Raw genomic sequence first — 17,385 nt, forward strand, 5'->3', positions numbered from 1 at the left:
ATCAGCTTCCAGTGTAGGAGGGTGTTTCCTTTCCACACAACCATCTGTCAGCTGCTATTTGAAAACTTGAAAATATCTGCTTGGTATTGAAGCTAAAACCAAGCTGGGCTAAATAGGAAGGATTTTTTCTAAAACTAATCTGATTTTTAATATATTTTTTTTTAAATGTGTTCAACTTATTTTTCTATCTAGACTATTTTCTCAGTGTAGTTCACTGTGGGACTGCCAGAATGCTTGTGTGATGGGATTAGGGGACAATTGATTTGAAGTAGTAGTCCTACCTGCTGGGACTAGCTTGCCTGCTCAAGACAAGTGCAAATTGCAGCTCTAGACAATAGCCTACACAGTATTTGTCTTCATTTTAAAATGGTTTTGAAAAATGATGTTGGCTGGCGTACCATGATCTTAATTAGGAAAACTTGGTATGTTAACATGGAATTTAAGGGACTTCTTCATTGGGTCTAAAACCTCAGACATGTGTGATTAAGCATATAGTATCCACAAACAGTTTTTCTGATGTCCTAAGAACAGAAATCTGATAAACTAAAATGGGCTTCTGGATAACTTTAAATCATCTGTTGTTTCTCCAGCATTTGCTGATGATTTGGGGTCTAATACCATGGAATCCAAGCCTGATCTCAAAAAAGCCAAAGCAGGAGGACTCTCCTCTAAAACTAAGGTATGTTGATTGCCTTTTGTGTAAAATCAGTTTCATGAAGTTAGTAGCTGTGGTTTGGTAATCTATTATAGGTAGAAGAGTGTAGTTCTTGCTAGGGACAACTTTTATTAAAAATCTTCATGCTTGTCTGTCTCTGAAATGACAGATGTTCCCATACCACTTACCTGATTACTGCTTTTGTCATTACCTATTTATTTCCTAAAGTCCGTATTGCCAAAAATCAGTCTTACGAGCAGCTCAGTCTGTTCTAAATTTTCTTGGCCTCTTTGATTGTGTGCTTTTGAGAATTCATTCTTACCATTCCAGGTCTGATGTTACACTTGAGTGTTATTTTTTAATACATTTGAGTGTTAATTTTGAACCCTTGCATCAAAATAAATTAATCTCTGCCTTACAATATGAAGGGTAAAAAGTTCTCAATCAAAAATGCAAAAAGGGAAGGAGTATGCTTAAAAACATAATAATCTCAGCTGATTACATTAAATTTTGATTAGGTTTTTCTGTTTTGTGTTAAAGTGATTTTTTTTGCTGTTAATGATGAAGTTTGTCCTATGCATATAACTAAAAATAACCCAAACTGTTCTACAGTCCCACTGTTTCCATTGTCTGAAGTATTGCTGTAACAAGCACATTTGATTGTAGGTCGATATTCATGGCAAGAATTAGCAGAACAAACCTTGAAGGATGTTTTAGGTTTGCTGAAGTCAAAGCAGTGTTCTGTCAGAACTCTGCTGGTAGAGTTAAGACCTTTGTTGTCAGACAGCTGTTTACTCTTAGGAGTTTTCATTCCAAACCTTTTAACATATTCACAGCAAAGACTTTTCTATGGCTTATTTACAGCAGTCAGATGTTAATAGCAATATGTCCAAGGGTAATGCCCGCCTGTCCAAAGCTAATGCAAGCCTCAGCAAGGGCAGTTCAAGTCTGACAAAGAGCCAGTCTATCAAACAGGTACCACACTGGGGTTTAGGGATGTGTGTGGCTGACTAGCACACTGGCTGAGTGATGATTCACAGGGTACTACTGTGCACACTGTTATGAGTATTGCTTCCACAGCAGCTGAGCACATCTTTTAAACTTTTAAACTTCTAATCAACATTTTTCTTTCAGCTTCTCTCTGGCTCTTGTAAACATAGGCAGCATGAGGGGGGCTAATGAGAGGATCTAATGCTTGCAGTTGCTGGGACTGAGGCATATATATGGCTTGTGAGGCCTGCTAATACCTTGCTTCTTTCAGGGTGTACAGGGAAAGAAGGTGCCAAGCAAGCCTAATCTGAAGGAAGATGATGATAAATCAGGGCCCATTTTTATCATTGTTCCAAATGGGAAGGAACAGAGGATGAAAGAAGAGAAAGCTCTGAAGGTGAGAAAAATCAGAATGTGTTCATAAGGTTTGAAGTGGAGACTTTTAGCACATTCTGTAGTTTTTAATTTAGAATTAAACATGCTGTAGCATGTTAGCTACTGTCCATCTGTTGGACTCTGACTCTTGAGTTGAATTTCATACATCAGTAGTGGGCTAAGTGTTTCTTTTTGATTTTCAAATTTTGTGCATTTATACACTGTCATAAAAGTCAAAGGCCTTTTAATATTTTTCAAGTTCTGAAGTACCATTAAGCTTAGTCAGTTGTTTTCAGGTACAATGTCAGAGTTCTAGGGTACATTGCAAGTGCTTTAATATGCTTATTTTGAACTGCCCCTCTTTGCAATTTGTAGGGAAATTCTATTACTGAAAATATGCACGTTATTTGTAACTTTCTAGTAGGTATGCCTGTCTAGTGCTTAAAAATGACAACTTTAACTGATAATTATTAAGATAATGGCATAAGGATAACCATGAAGAAAACTTGTCATGTAAAAAAGAGGCGAGCAAAAACACAGCTTATTTTTCATTACTTAGTGGCAATAAGAAGGCTCTGAAAATGGATTCTAAGGCAGAATTAAAATACATCTGTCAGGAAGAAAAGGTATTGCTTCCTGTGGGTTCTAAATTCTGCCTTTTACAGGTGTTAAAGTGGAATTTCACTACTCCCCGTGATGAATATATTGAACAGCTAAAAACTCAGATGTCCACTTGTGTGGCCAAATGGCTACAGGATGAGATGTTTCATGCAGACTTTCAGCACCACAACAAAGCACTGGCTGTTATGATTGAGGTGAGTTTGGTTCTGTGGTAGAAGATGAGGCTGTTAAAATTAGTCTCTGCTGTGAAAGATAGTGCTCAAATTAAAATAGAAATTCTCTGAGGAGCCAGGGGTCATTGTTCTGTATAGCTGAGACCTAAACATACCTCTGAAAATTACTTCTATGTATGATGAAGTTGGTATTAATACTGTATCTCAGGAGAAGGGAAAATTTCCTCACCAGACACTTCTCCTAGCATTTCAGAAAGCTGTGTAAATTAAAAGTGAGTGTGTATGGCTCTAAGAATCTACCAGTAAATATAAATTCTTACCAGACATAGCTTAGCTTATTTTCTTGTTGAACAGTGTATATGTGTGTGTTCCATTTACATAACTTTTTTTTTTACTTCCTTCAAGCACTTGGAGAGTGAAAAAGATGGAGTCATCAGCTGCCTCGATTTGATCCTGAAATGGCTGACCCTACGTTTCTTTGATACCAACACAAGTGTTTTGATGAAAGCACTTGAATACCTTAAATTGCTTTTCAATTTGCTCAGTCAAGAAGAATATCACCTCACTGAAAATGAAGCGTCCTCTTTCATACCATATCTTATCCTAAAGGTACCATTTTTTTCACAGAAACTAATATTTTTTGTGAGGAATATGGTAGAATACCATCAAACACTGCATTATGTTCATTCTGTATTATCATTCTATATGTTCATTATGTGAATTAATTCTGAATTTATTGTGAATGGAGTTAAATCCAGTTGGTTGCAGGTGTGAGATTCAACAGGCTGTGTTTTTTTTTAACCTGGAGAAAAGGAGGCTGAGGGGAAATCTTAGTGCTCTTCATAACTACCTGAAAGGAGATTGTAGTGAAGGGGGTGTTGGTATTCTTTTGTTAAATAACAAGTGCACAGAATGAGAGCAAAAGGGCAAAAGTTGTTGTAGGGGAGGCTTACATTGGATATTCAGAAAAATTTATTCATTGGATGGATTGTCAGTCAATGAAACAGGGTGCTCAAGGAAGAAGTTGAGTCTCCATCACTGGAAGTATTTAGAAGACATGTAGATGTGACACTTGGGGGCATGATTTAGTGGTAGATTTGGCAGTGTTGGTTTAACAGTTTGACTTGATGATCTTAAGATTGTCTTTTCTCATGTTTATGATCCTATATTGCGTGTTTTCCTTTAAAAGCCATTGACAAAAAAGGGATTTTGCCTTGAGAATGATTCTGGCCTTTGAAAGACTATTTAGAATAGTCAGAAGTATTATGAGACTGTGTAAAATAATTCTGTATTTCTTCCCCTCTTTTTAATTTTTTTTTTAAATATTAATTTTCATCTAGGTAGGAGAACCGAAAGATGTCATCCGTAAGGATGTACGTGCCATTCTGAACAGAATGTGTTTCATCTATCCAGCCAGCAAGATGTTCCCTTTTATTATGGAGGGGACAAAGTCAAAAAACTCCAAACAACGTGCAGGTGGGCAATGACCTGTTGAACTGCACATGTCCAAAATACTTGAAATTGCTTTGATTTGCATCTTGAAAAACCCAGCCTAAGGATGTTGGGTGGGATGTGAGATTTGTGTGCATGTGGCATTTTATGCAGATGCTTGCAAGTGTTTAAGGGATCAGATTTTCAAGTAGTATCATATTGCTTTGTTTTTTGGTGTCTTTGTACCTTCCAAAGACAAGTAATCTCTTAAGTCGCTATGAGTATTATGAGTCCTTGAGTAGGCTTGTTTTCTTAGTGAAACAGTGCTGGGGAGAACAGTGTCAATACTATTTTCCTGCTCACCAAGGGAATCAGTTAATCTGATCAGGAAATGTCTCTACATTCTACATCTGTCTCACCACAAGTAATGCCTATGATCAAGTTGTGGTGTTCGTAGTTCAAACAACTCCCTGGTCACTTTGAGAATATCTTACCCTGGTATAAGCAGAATGTTAAGTTCTATACATAATAGAGTATTGCAAGCTCACAACTGTTTGCTGAATGTGATATTAACTGTAACATTGCTCTTACATATTATGGGAAATACTTGAAGTGTAGAGGCATGACTGACAGCTTTTAGATACTATCTGTGAAGTAGTCTGCTGTAATCAGCTTAGTGATTAGCAATTCTCTACAGTGAATGCTCAAGTTGTGCAAGCAACACAGGAACTGGGAGGGCTCTCTTCCCAGCAGCTTTAAAGTTGAATGTGCATATGCTATTTTCTTCTTTTAGAATGCTTGGAAGAGCTTGGATGTCTGGTTGAATCGTATGGCATGAATGTATGCCAGCCAACTCCAGGGAAAGCCTTAAAAGAAATGGCAACTCACATTGGTGACCGGGATAACACTGTGCGCAACGCTGCACTGAACACCATCGTGACTGTCTACAATGTCCATGGCGACCAAGTGTTCAAGCTGATTGGAAATGTCAGTATAACTACAAATAAGTTTATGGGGGTTAGGATGCTGTGCTTGGTTTGGTTTGTGAGATTGTTTGTTTGGGATTTTTTTGTTTGGGGTGTGGTGGTTTGGTTTTTCTTTAAGTCCTTACACTTTTGTAGGGGATTAGCACTGTTTTGCTTGTGATTGGTCGTGGTACATCTTGCTGTTGGCATCAAGACCATTTTGTAAATTTGAAAATAACTGGATCCTTCTATGGCTATTTGGTTAATCCCAGATTGTAGAATATATGAAATCGTAAAACAGTTTGGGAAAGGCCCTTAAAAACCATTTAGGTCCAAACACCCAGCCATGGGCAGAGACACTTGAACACTTCCATGGATTAAGTATCCTGTTTTATTGCCTCAGCCACTCTCACAATCAAGAGTTTCTAATCCAATCTAATTAAATTTAGTTTCTTTAATTTTAAAGTAATTACCACTTTTCTATCACTGCATGCTCCTGTTAGAAGTCACTCTCCAGTGTCCTTGTAGGCCCCATCTAGGTACTGGAAGAATGCAGCGAGGTCTCCTCAGAGCCTTCTCTTCAGCATGCTCCCAACCCCAACTCTCAGCCTGTCTCCAATAAGAGATGTATATAATCTGAATGTGCATGAATAAAAAAGAAAACTGGGGTGAAAAAGAGAAAAACATGGAGCTTCATGGGAATTAAATTGTTTATAAAGAGTAATATGCATTACAGTCAACTGTAAAAGTAGCACATCTGATTCAGAATATTTGGATGACTTATTTGGCCAAAAAAGACTAGTTGTTGGGGCTCCATTAAGTCCTCAGGGGGTTTTTTTTATGCCCAGCTTATCCAAGAGCATTGCAGTTGAAGTCTGGTAAGTTGGGTTTACTTGCTTTACCTTACTGCATTTCATTTTTCAAGTGTCAGTACTATGTTGCTTTATATTGATGCCATTTTGCTTTCTGAAAATCATTCTTAGCCATTATAATCTAAATTGCAGTAAAAGATGGAAAATACTGTTTCCAGTGTCCAGCAGTGGAAAGCTAGATTCATTGTGTTTATAATTACTGTGCATATCAGATCAAGTTCACTGAATTCTAATCTGAATTAAGCTCACTTAGATCACTTTTTACAGTTCTGTTCTCTAGTCTTGGTAATGTTTCTAGCAGCACTAAAACTCATTGGAATGTGATAGATATTTTAATGCCTTTGCGGCTTTGTTGTGTTGTGTCGTATGCCATAGGTATTTTATATACCTATTATACCTATTGAATAGGTATTTTATGGAATATGACAATATGACAAGTAGGAGAAGCAAGGTTGCCCCTCTTTTTTTTTTTTTTTTTTTTTTTTTAACTTCCAGCATCTTGTAAAGTTGAAATTTAATGTGACTCTTATTTTCTCTGGTAATTGTTCCCATGAGAGTTAATGCTACATTTTCATTAACATTTTTGATTTCCATCCTTTTTAACTGTTGTTCAGAGTGCAGTCTGCTTCTGCCTCAGTTTTACATGGCTGTTGAATTTTCAAGCTAAATAAAAAACTAGCACCTGAACAATTCAGCCCTTTCTAACCATGTCATTCTGAGCTTCAGTATAGTTCATCTATGGGTTCTCAGGAAGGTTTTTAAGTCATAGGGGTACTGGGGAGTACTTCTCATGAAATTGTAATGCCTACTTGTGTTCAGATGGAGTTATTGGTAGTCTCAGTCTGGTAGATAAACAGGTAAATATGAATCTTTTTACTGTCTGAGTTGGAGCAATAAGTTGCCTGATGTGGTGTTCATATTGAATTATGAGTACATTGAACAGGACAAATGTCAGAAGAACTCTGGCTTATGTGGCAGGATCAAGAGTGTTAAAGCACTGCCTGTCTGCTAATAGGCAATGTAGAAAGGTGGATGGGGTTATTTTGTTGGGGGTTTTTGCAGCAACACATGCAACAATTACAAACATGGGATAGTACTATTGTTTGAATTCAAGATGAACTATTTCTTGAAAGTTATGTGGGCTAGAAATAGATGTATTCTGTATTACAGCTTGTCAGCATGGGTTAATTAGCTCTTGAAGTAGCACCTGACATTCCAGAGTGTGCTGATGAGTTTGCTGCTAGAAGGTAGCATTGGCAGTTCCCACCTTTGTATTAGAGAACTTCAGTCTGCACTAATAAGTATGGTGTGAATCCTGTAGGTGACTGAGATTTCTAAAGCCCACACAACTCAGGTTGAGCAAAAGCATTGTGTGTTACAGCTTTCAGAGAAAGACATGAGCATGCTGGAGGAAAGAATAAAGCGGTCAGCCAAGAGACCCTCTTCTGCTCCAGTGAGACAGGCAGAGGAGAAACCTCAGCGCACGCAGAGCATCAGCGCCAACACCAGCATGATGCGCAAGGGACAAGCTGAGGACATGTCCTCCAAACTCAAGTATGTAATATTACATTATGGTCTCTAGCCTGCATAGTGTATGTGCTACTATGTCTGACAATGTCATTTTAATTCTTGTATCATCATATTTGCATGTTGTGGAAAATGGCCAAATAATATAAATACAAATGTCTGAATTTTTTTTGTCTTGTCTGTCTTGAAATCTTTCTAAATGGTCTTGTGCCTTTTTTCACTGCTTCTCCATGGACAGAATTATGTATCGCACTTATAGGATGTAAGTACTGCCCACTAACTCCTTGGTAGCAAGGCTCTTATGTCTTTCAATTTCTATCCTAGCCATCCATTCCTGAGAGTGACAGGTTTGCCATGGCTGGTTCTAGGTTATTTATAGAATTAAAGAAAATAAAGAAAACCAAATACAGGTTTCTGCCAACGTGACTGTAGATCAAGTTGCAGACAGATACAGCACTTCCACATTTAGCAGCTGTTCAAAATATTGGAAAAACTTTCAATGTGTTGCATTCAACCTGGTATTTGTTGAATCCTGTTCTAGTTACATTAGACATAAAGCATAAAGCATAGAAATGGATAAGCATATGTGAATTGTAAAGCCTGGGACAACAGTACCCAAACCAAAAAGCTCAGAAACTATTCCTTGCCACCTGCTCAGTATTTTGGAGTAAAAGTCTGTGCTAAGAACTATATATTAAAATATTTCCTTGAAAAATCAGATGTGCAGCATAGGTCATGTGGGGATGCAGGGAACCTTAGATTCAGAGGAGCTTGTGAGGTTGCTCTGTACGTGTGCATCCTTGCCATTACTTAAAAAACCAAAAGTGAAAAAAATCCACTAAAACTTTAAAATTATATTCATTTATTAGTACTGTAAACTCTGCTAGTTACCTGAAACCATGCATACCTAGCACAGGTACAGGGCATCTTGTGGTTTATGAGAGAAACTAGGAGGGCAAGTAAGTAGCAGTTGCTCTTCTGGCCGACAGAATTTTGTTTTACTAAGGACAAGAGGAAAGGCAGAGGGAGGGAGTTAAGGGGCCTGAATATAATCCAAACTGCAAAACCTGTTTGGAGCTTTTATATGAGAACTTTAGGACTACCAGTGAATGCTAGTGCTAATATTCTTGCCTCTTCTGTATGTATAATAAACTAAAACTCTCTCCTGGTTTCTGTAGCCAAAATCGCAACATGGGCAGCCACTCTGAGACAGCACATACAGTTCCACGGGAATTTCAGCTGGACCTTGATGAAATTGAAAATGACAATGGAACCGTCAGATGTGAGATGCCAGCACTTGTACAGCACAAACTGGATGACATCTTTGAGCCAGTCTTGATTCCTGAGCCCAAGTGAGTTTAGTTTTAACTCCTAAGTGAAATCAGCAAGGCTGCCTAAAAAGTATTTTGAGAAGGTGAATTGATAGTACTAGTTTCTACATTCAGCTTATTTGAAGAGATGGCAAAACAAAGGTCTGTTGTACTCTTTTGAAATCTGGAGAGCAGTTGTTTTTAATTAAAAACATGAGTTCTACTTACACATTAGTTAGAGGATCTTGAGTCTGTAAATGCATCATCAATGTCTTTACAAATAGTGCAATAGGCATGGTAAAAGGAGTGATTACTTCCTTGAGAATCCTCTCAGGGAAAAATTAAATCCTTTTCCCTTGTGTCTAAATCATCACTGAAATACACCATTTAAATGTATAGTAAATTAGCTCTCCAAAAAGTAATGAATCCTTTTTTCAACCCTTTAGAATCCGTGCTGTGTCTCCACACTTCGATGACATGCACAGTAACACAGCTTCTACTATCAACTTTGTCATTTCCCAAGTAGCCAGTGGTGATATAAATACGAGCATCCAGGCTCTGACACAGGTAAGTAAATTAAGGTAGCAAATAATCACTCTCTACCAGAACTTTGTCTGCGAGGGTGATGAGTTGCACTGTGGTGGAGCAATCATGTCAGGTGACGTGGGCTCTGCTCAGAATCTCCCTGATGACAAAACTAAGTGCACAGGGGCCATCTGACTCGCTTTAGCAATAGAAATTCCACTTGGAAGATGTAGAATAAAGTTAATGCTTTTCTTTTGTTAGTGCTTCTGTGTTACATTTTTGATTTTGTCAAATTATTTGTGCTGTGAGTTTGTAAGAGCCAGTTAGTCAGAGACTTAACTTCTAAAATTAAACTGTTTTAGAGATCCTTAGGAAAAGGATTGTCTTGTGCCATAGTTTTTGCATGGGTTTAGGGTAGCTTTAAGTACTTAGAAATTTTTTTGTCCAGGAGCTTTCATAAGGCTGTAAATTCCAGAATCTATAATGCAGCTGTTGATGTTTTCATTTGTGTACAGGATAGGATTGCAGTTCTCTAAAATACCAGTAATTGGTTGTGTTTGGATTAGCAATACAAGTCTCTAGCTGCTGATTTTGGATGAAAGCTTAGAATACAACTGCCTCGGCAAATGGATTGGTCAGGGCAAAACCCTTCCTATAGAAAAGTATTTAAATTATTGTTATTTTGCACTGTTTGCATTATGTTGACTTTACTAGAGCATTTTGTTTTTATATCTTAGATTGATGAGGTGCTCAAACAGGAGGACAAAGCAGAAGCTATGTCTGGCCACATTGACCAATTCCTAATAGCCACATTTATGCAGCTCCGGTTAATCTACAATACACACATGGCAGATGAGAAGCTGGACAAAGATGAGATTGTCAGACTTTACAGCTGTATTATTGGGAGCATGATCACGGTAAGGCCTTGCTGTAAAAGGCAAGGTGAGGAGCAAATAATTTCTCTGCAGAATATGTGGGAGAATGGAATGTCTGTTCTGTATCTAGGTTAGCTCACTATAGAGTCTTTCTTACAAAGGTTTGTTGCCAACTGCTCATCAGTGCACCTTTTGAGAGAGGGAATTACAAGTTGGGGAAGAGAAGAGGGTCTGCTTCTGCAAAATACAGACTTCTGTTAAGCTCTGGTTTTAGTATTCTTTACTTTTTGAGTGCTGAGTTAGTAGCCTGAGTATCTTCAAAAGTCAGTAGAAATAACTTTCTTCATAATTTTGGCTGTTTTTACTGTTGTGGGAAACAGGGAGATGTCATGGTTGACAGTGTAGTCTAGAGAAGTCGCTATATTAAAGCATCCGTGTGCAGGGGAAACTAACACTTTGTTCATTCTCTAGCTATTTCAGATAGAGAGTCTGGCTCGAGAGGCATCCACTGGTGTGCTTAAAGACCTAATGCATGGTCTTATTACATTAATGCTGGATTCTCGGGTTGAAGATCTTGAGGAGGGTGAGCAGGTCATCCGATCAGTCAACCTCTTGGTGGTGAAAGTTCTGGAGAAGTCTGACCAGACCAACATCTTGAGGTATATAATGAAAATGGCACAATTACTGCTCTTCTTTATCTGTTCTCTCGTGTTCCTTGAACTAGCTGAGTTTGTTAGTCATTTTGTAAACAAAGAGCAATGTCTGTAGAGTCATTCAGCTAGCTAATAAAGAATTAACACTGATTGGGATCAGAATTTGACTGCACAGCTGAAGGCAGGCTAAACAAACCAGCTTAGTATGGTTCTTTGTGCTTTGAAGTTCAGCAGACTGTCTCTTAAATTCTTGTAAAATACAAGAAAGAAAGAAAGAGCTGTTGCACAACTGCTGGACTACTCCCAGTCTTTGGTGTGGTATTCTGTGGTGAGTTGGCACCTTTTTTTCTTGTATATAGCACTTTTTCTGTGTAACCTTTATTAATTTATCCCTTCTAGTGCTCTGATTGTTTTGCTCCAAGACAGTCTTCTAGCAACAGCCAACTTAGAAGTTGCTCCTAAATTTTCAGAACTTGTCATGAAGGTGAGCCTGTAGTAGAGATTTTGAGCTTAAGTGGTTTATCTGAATCATCTTACCTGAAAGAACAGGTAGAGTTAAAAAAATTGAGTGTCTATAACTTGAAATATTTATTGCAGCTTCTGTAATGTTGGTTCTTTAGATGTCACATATAGGGACTTTGAGGGAGCTTTACACCTGTTAATAGTTTATAGTTAATAGAAACTTGTGTACACTAGTACAAACTCCATTCAGAGGTGTACAGTCACCTGCTGGGTTTATTTGCTTGGGCACCACACTGTACCATAGATTCAAAAAGTGCCAGGCTGGAGCTGACTTGTATCCTGTCATCTGTATTGACAGGCAGAGTGAATAAAGCAAATGTCTGGATTTAAAGCATGAGCATAACCTTTTCTTACCATACAACACCATTTTGTAACTGGCATGATTTAAAGACAGCTCAGGCATTCTTAATGAGGTTATACCTAAAGAACTTGTGCTGTGTGTAGGTGTACATAGCCTATGTATATTATCTGCTGAAATTTCATCCCACAAAGCATTCAGTCTCCTGTTACAGGTAGAGAAGTCAGCACCTCACTTATGCATCAGCTCTAAAGAAAGATGTGGGTACTGTACTGCCAGTTACAAAGAGAAAGTACTTACCAGTGCAAATATAGCTTGAGCAGCAGACACAGTATGTGCCTGTATGATGTGCTAGCAGAGTGAAGTGGCTCAGTGATAGTGTTGTGTAACTTCTCATTATATAATCAACTGCTTCTTTCTTGAGTTGTCTTGCTTTAATTAAGCCTCTCATTCCAGTGTCTGTGGAGAATGGTGCGTCTTCTTCCGGAAACCATTAATAGCATCAATCTGGATCGGATTCTGCTAGATATCCACATTTTCATGAAGGTCTTTCCCAAAGAGAAGCTGAAGCAATGTAAGAGTGAGTTCCCTATTAGGACCTTGAAGACTCTGCTTCACACGCTGTGCAAGTTGAAAGGGCCCAAGGTCAGAGCAATCAATAGTCATGTATTTTTAAACTGGATATTCATGCAGTCTTTAGAGTATTTTTTTTTCTTTTTTAATTCCCCTTTATCATTTTAGATTTTAGATCATTTAACAATGATAGACAACAAAAATGAATCTGAGCTAGAAGCTCACCTCTGTAGAGTAGTGAAACACTCCATGGACCAGACTGGAAAAGCTGATAAGGATACAGAAAAAGGAGCTTCTCGCATAGTAAGTAAAGGAAATATGTTGGCAGGGGAAGGGAGTGTAAAAAGAAATTTATTTAAGAAACAAACTTAATTTTGTGTTTGTGGAATATCAAGTAATAACTTCCTTTTCAATATGCAACTGATGCTGGAAATACTCTTCTAAAATGAAATTTTCATTTATGGCTGTTTTGGAAATTTATTGTGTGTTTACCCAGCTATTCTGTGTGTATCCTGGGATGAAGTACTTTCCAGGAAATTCAGATGTGCAGCATAAGTTTTATGCTGCATGGTATTGCATCTGATCTACTAAAAGTTAGCCATATCCAAAACAGATTTTAAACATTTAAGTTCTCAGGAGTAGTCCTACAGCTTCATTATGTCCTTGCTCACATTCTCTGTATAAAATGGCTGTGTAGAACCCCAATCTCTTCAAGGTTTTCTTCATCTTGGAAGCTCTGTATCCAGCTAGCAGGTCTGAGGGTGTCATGGGTGTGTCTGATTTCTGTTTGGTTTTATTCACTTTGTTTTTAAAGTCTCCTTTTGCTTATTTGTTTAGGAGGAAAAGGCTTCAAAAGCCAAAGTCAATGATATTTTGGCAGAAATATTTAAGAAGATTGGCTCAAAGGAGAACACCAAGGAGGTGAGTGCTCCCTTCCTGCAAGAAAGAGAGCATGATACACTAGAATGGTGGTATGCAGCAGTAATACATAACAACTCTTCTCTCCCAGGGTCTGGCAGAACTGTATGAATACAAAAAGAAATATTCTGATGCAGACATTGAGCCCTTCCTGAAAAATTCCTCACAGTTCTTCCAAAGCTATGTGGAAAGAGGCCTCCGACTGATAGAAACAGAACGGGAAGGGAAAGGACGCATTGCTACTTCTACAGGTACATGTTATAGCAAAACTGATTTATGAGAGCAGAGGTAGAACAATTAGTTACATGTCTCCTGCTAGAAATTAGTATTTGCATACATTTATGGATTTCTGAAGCAAGCCATGTATTTTCTTGCTGGTTTTGTTGCTTCAGAAGGCACCATTGCAGTATACATTCTTTGTTTACAAAACCACAAGTTATAACCACACTAAATGTAGAAAACATCTGAAAGGTTTGGCAAACATGTGATTCTAATCCATGTCCTGTAGTGTGGGTTGAACATTAGCCCGTGTTTTCATGTGTCTGGTATCAAGAATTGGTTCTGCAATGTATAAAGCTGGTTTAAAACAGCAGAAGTAGCAGCTGTCAGATTCTCCTTTCACCTTTTTACTAAAAACATATAGGAGGCTTTTTAATATTATTCTTTTCTGCAGAATTGGAAAGCTTATTTTATGCACTTTGAACTGTTTCAGCAGAACTTGTGGTGATCCCTTTCCAATAAATTAGCTTTTTAATTGGACGAATTAAACTCTAAAACTCTTTGTTGCTGAGTCTTTTCATTGCAGATAAATAGAAAGGAATATTTAATGAAATATTAGGGAAGGAATGTGACAAATTATTTGCTGACAATAAAAGGTAATACACAGTCTAGCAGAACTACCTCAAACTTTTATTTCTTACTTGTTTCATAGTGTCCTATAAAACTTTAGCCTTTTTTCTACTGCTGCTCCTTCTCCTACCCATGTATTGTAGATTCCTTTAGGAAAATGGATAAGACGAGGTTCTTTCAGAAGTTTTTAAATGTGTTCAACTATGTAGGACAGAAAATTCTACTTTTCATCATGAAAGTCTGTGGAACTGAGAAATACTAGTTCAAGAGTTTTGAAAATCAAATTTACATGCCACAGTTGTCTTTTTTCCTTCCCTGACTTTAAGTGTGATGTAATAAAACATGCTGTTCCATATTGCAACAATGCTTTATTTAGAGTAAAGTATAAATGCTTAACCTTATCCTTTTATGTATTTTAAACACCCTAGCAAATTAGTGAGAACAAATCCTTGTTTGTGCTACATCTTAGAATTTGTATTTCTTTTAATAATGAATTTTTTTTTTTCATCATGTAAATTCATTTTCTAGTCTCTTGGTAGAGAACCTTTAAAAACCATGTTATATGCATTCCACAAATCACTCTTTGAGACTTGAGTTGGAATAAAATCGTTCAAGTTGCACAGATGAGATAAAGAAGGGTTAGAATCAGTGGTAAGCCCAAAAGTACAACTGAACTAGGAAAAGACAAACAACTCCAAGTATTTCCCACCTTGCCAGTTGCTCATTTCTCCCATTGGACATTTTATGCTGATGCACATCAGCATCTTCCTCTCCCCACACTGTTCTCTTCAGCTATTGGCATCAGCACTTCTAGAGCTGCTCTGCAGCTACTCCTTAAATTTCTCCATTTCTTTTCTTGGTTTTCAATTGTCACTTTTGCAAGGAAATTAAAAGCCAGATACATCTATACAAGCAAATGCAAATAACTAGCAAGAAGTAGGTTGGTTAATTCTTCATCCATTGTATCTTATTTCAAGGAACTGACCAAGAGGTTTTCACTTTTTAATGTTTTCAATTTTTTTAACTCTCCTCCTTCCTTCCCCTTATCCTCCAGGAATTTCTTCTCAGATGGAAGGTACATGTGTTCCTGCATCTACCCACACTGTATCTTCATCTATAGGAAACACAAATGGGGAGGAAGTGGGGCCTTCAGTTTACTTGGAAAGATTAAAAATCCTCAGGCAGCGTTGTGGCCTTGACAACGCAAAGGTATTGTACTTGACAACACTTGTGAATCCCCTGGGGAGGCACTTGATTTGCACTTTCTTTTCTTTTTTTTTTTTTTTTTTTTTTTTTTTTTTTTTTTTTTTTTTTTGTTTTTGTTTTTGTTTTGTTTTTAAGAATCCAAATGCCAGGAGGCAGATTCCAATCAGAATTTATCATCTTTCATTTATAATGCATGTCCTAGCTACTCACTGCATGTCACTATGCCTAATATAAATGGCTTTAAACTCATTACTTGGCCAAGTAGGCTTATATTTCAGTCTACTCTGTCTGCATCACTGATGTTATGTGCAGGTTGTTCCTACAGGTCTGTAGCTTATCTTCTCTTGCTGAGAAGGTGAGTCTCAGGTTCAAACAACAGCTGTTCTCTACATGGGAACACCTCAGAGATCAATGATGTGGAAATTCTAGATATTTCTGCTCTGAAACAACCATGAAAGCTGAATTAAAACTTTGAATTTTTATATTTTTTTGATGTATGGTTACTGAAGTACAGGAATGCTCAATGAGCTTAGTATTGTAAACGTGTGGACCAGAATTTCTTAGAGTTCAATGTGTGTTAGGAATCTAGTGCCAATTCCCGAAATTTGAATTCAGCTACATGAGAAGTGATGTTCTACCTTGGAATAGTCATCCAGCTGAATCGCTGTTTTAACCTTCGACACAAATTTGAGTATCAGCTTAGAGCTCTGAAGGGGGGGGGGAATGTTTCCTAGATGATAGTAGCAAGGTAAGTAACTCAGATGGGAATATCAGTTGGTAAAAGAACAGTGAATTGACACTAAATCTGTGACAGGTTCAGTCTTGCCAGTCAGTTAAAGTTTCCTCTTCTCATTCTTTCAGAAAGTTCATTGTCTGCAGATGTTGCACATAGGCAGGGATTTTTCTCTTGTGTTAGAATTTAGGCTGTTCAAGACTCTGGCAGTCTGTCTCAGTGAAACTCTGGTCTGATCTTGAAAGATTAGTTTCTTTGTGTCTCTGTTGAAATAAATTAAACATTAACTACTCAGATTATAAGAATTGAGTATTGTAATTAGCTTTGCATGGTTCTGACTTTGACAGCAACTGACTTTATTGCTCCAGATCTACTTGTGTTGTAGCGCTCCTTCCCTTTCCTCTGTTTTCATTGCTTTATGCAGAGATGAAAAGCCATTGATTATGATTTGTACTTTTTATATGGCCTTCACCACTATATGTCTTAACACTTTACTTTCTTCCCTCATAGCAGGAAGACAGACCCCCTCTGACATCTCTGCTCTCTAAACCAACACTCCCTACAGTTGCATCCTCTACAGATATGCTTCACAGTAAGCTCTCCCAGCTGCGTGAGTCCCGGGAGCAGTACCAACATCTGGACCTGGACTCCAATCAGACTCATTCCTCTGGCATTGGAACTACCCTGGCTTCACCCTCTTCTGCAGCAGCCAATATTGATGACTTGAAAAAACGATTGGAGAGAATAAAAAGCAGTCGCAAATAGAGATGCACAGAGACGGTATTGCTGTTGCTTGGGGCTGTCTTCAGCTTTAGTTTACTAAACTAGAAGTCTTCATAGTTAAATGGCCTCGTTTAGGCCTAATGTATACAAACTGGTTTATGTATAATACAGTGGATTTTGGGGGGGTTGAGTCATTGTGGCACAAGTATTTGTACATAATCTGCTTCTCAGTGAGCATCTCTGACAATAGAAGGCTGTCTGTGTATTAGTTTTAGTGTACAGACCTGTAAACAACCATCTTCTTGCTCAGACTAGTTTCTCATGACTTGGGGTTTTTATTTGTAAAGTTGTCTTTAAAATCTTTTCCTAGTTCTTAACTCTTAGAAGACCTTTAGTGATTTCACTTTTAATTTTGTGAATTCTTCTCCATGTAATCCTTGAACTGTTGATTCTGTATGGACACATGGCATGAAGTAACTAATTTAAGTGTCTTTTGTAAATAAAGTTTGCATTAACTATATCAGCCTCTATAGGAACAGCAGCGACTGCTGGTTAGAGGTCACTTTCTATTCCTGAATGTTAGTGACTGGG

The 17,385-nt window shown here is 37.8% G+C and overlaps 1 protein-coding gene across 5 annotated transcripts in view; it reads left to right on the forward strand.

Moving 5' to 3' along the window:
* Positions 1 to 17,314, forward strand: part of CKAP5 (cytoskeleton associated protein 5) — a 51,169-nt gene extending 33,855 nt beyond the window's left edge. For 2 of the 5 annotated variants that reach the window (XM_079309128.1, XM_079309129.1), the window contains exons 27-45: positions 591 to 679; positions 1,520 to 1,630; positions 1,917 to 2,042; positions 2,686 to 2,835; positions 3,220 to 3,423; positions 4,155 to 4,290; positions 5,039 to 5,232; positions 7,464 to 7,636; positions 8,788 to 8,961; positions 9,366 to 9,486; positions 10,182 to 10,361; positions 10,791 to 10,978; positions 11,372 to 11,456; positions 12,249 to 12,437; positions 12,534 to 12,668; positions 13,203 to 13,286; positions 13,375 to 13,534; positions 15,187 to 15,341; positions 16,582 to 17,314. In XM_079309128.1, coding sequence (XP_079165254.1) covers positions 591 to 679; positions 1,520 to 1,630; positions 1,917 to 2,042; positions 2,686 to 2,835; positions 3,220 to 3,423; positions 4,155 to 4,290; positions 5,039 to 5,232; positions 7,464 to 7,636; positions 8,788 to 8,961; positions 9,366 to 9,486; positions 10,182 to 10,361; positions 10,791 to 10,978; positions 11,372 to 11,456; positions 12,249 to 12,437; positions 12,534 to 12,668; positions 13,203 to 13,286; positions 13,375 to 13,534; positions 15,187 to 15,341; positions 16,582 to 16,836 — 2,909 coding nt within the window. In that variant the 3' untranslated portion in view covers positions 16,837 to 17,314. The remainder of the gene's footprint in view (positions 1 to 590; positions 680 to 1,519; positions 1,631 to 1,916; positions 2,043 to 2,685; positions 2,836 to 3,219; positions 3,424 to 4,154; positions 4,291 to 5,038; positions 5,233 to 7,463; positions 7,637 to 8,787; positions 8,962 to 9,365; positions 9,487 to 10,181; positions 10,362 to 10,790; positions 10,979 to 11,371; positions 11,457 to 12,248; positions 12,438 to 12,533; positions 12,669 to 13,202; positions 13,287 to 13,374; positions 13,535 to 15,186; positions 15,342 to 16,581) is intronic. The other 3 variants (XM_079309131.1, XM_079309132.1, XM_079309130.1) reach the window with 2 other exon arrangements.
* Positions 17,315 to 17,385: the final 71 nt, after the last annotated feature.

This window comes from Erithacus rubecula, assembly GCF_903797595.1.
Source record: "Erithacus rubecula genome assembly, chromosome: 6".
NCBI lineage: Eukaryota > Metazoa > Chordata > Aves > Passeriformes > Muscicapidae > Erithacus > Erithacus rubecula.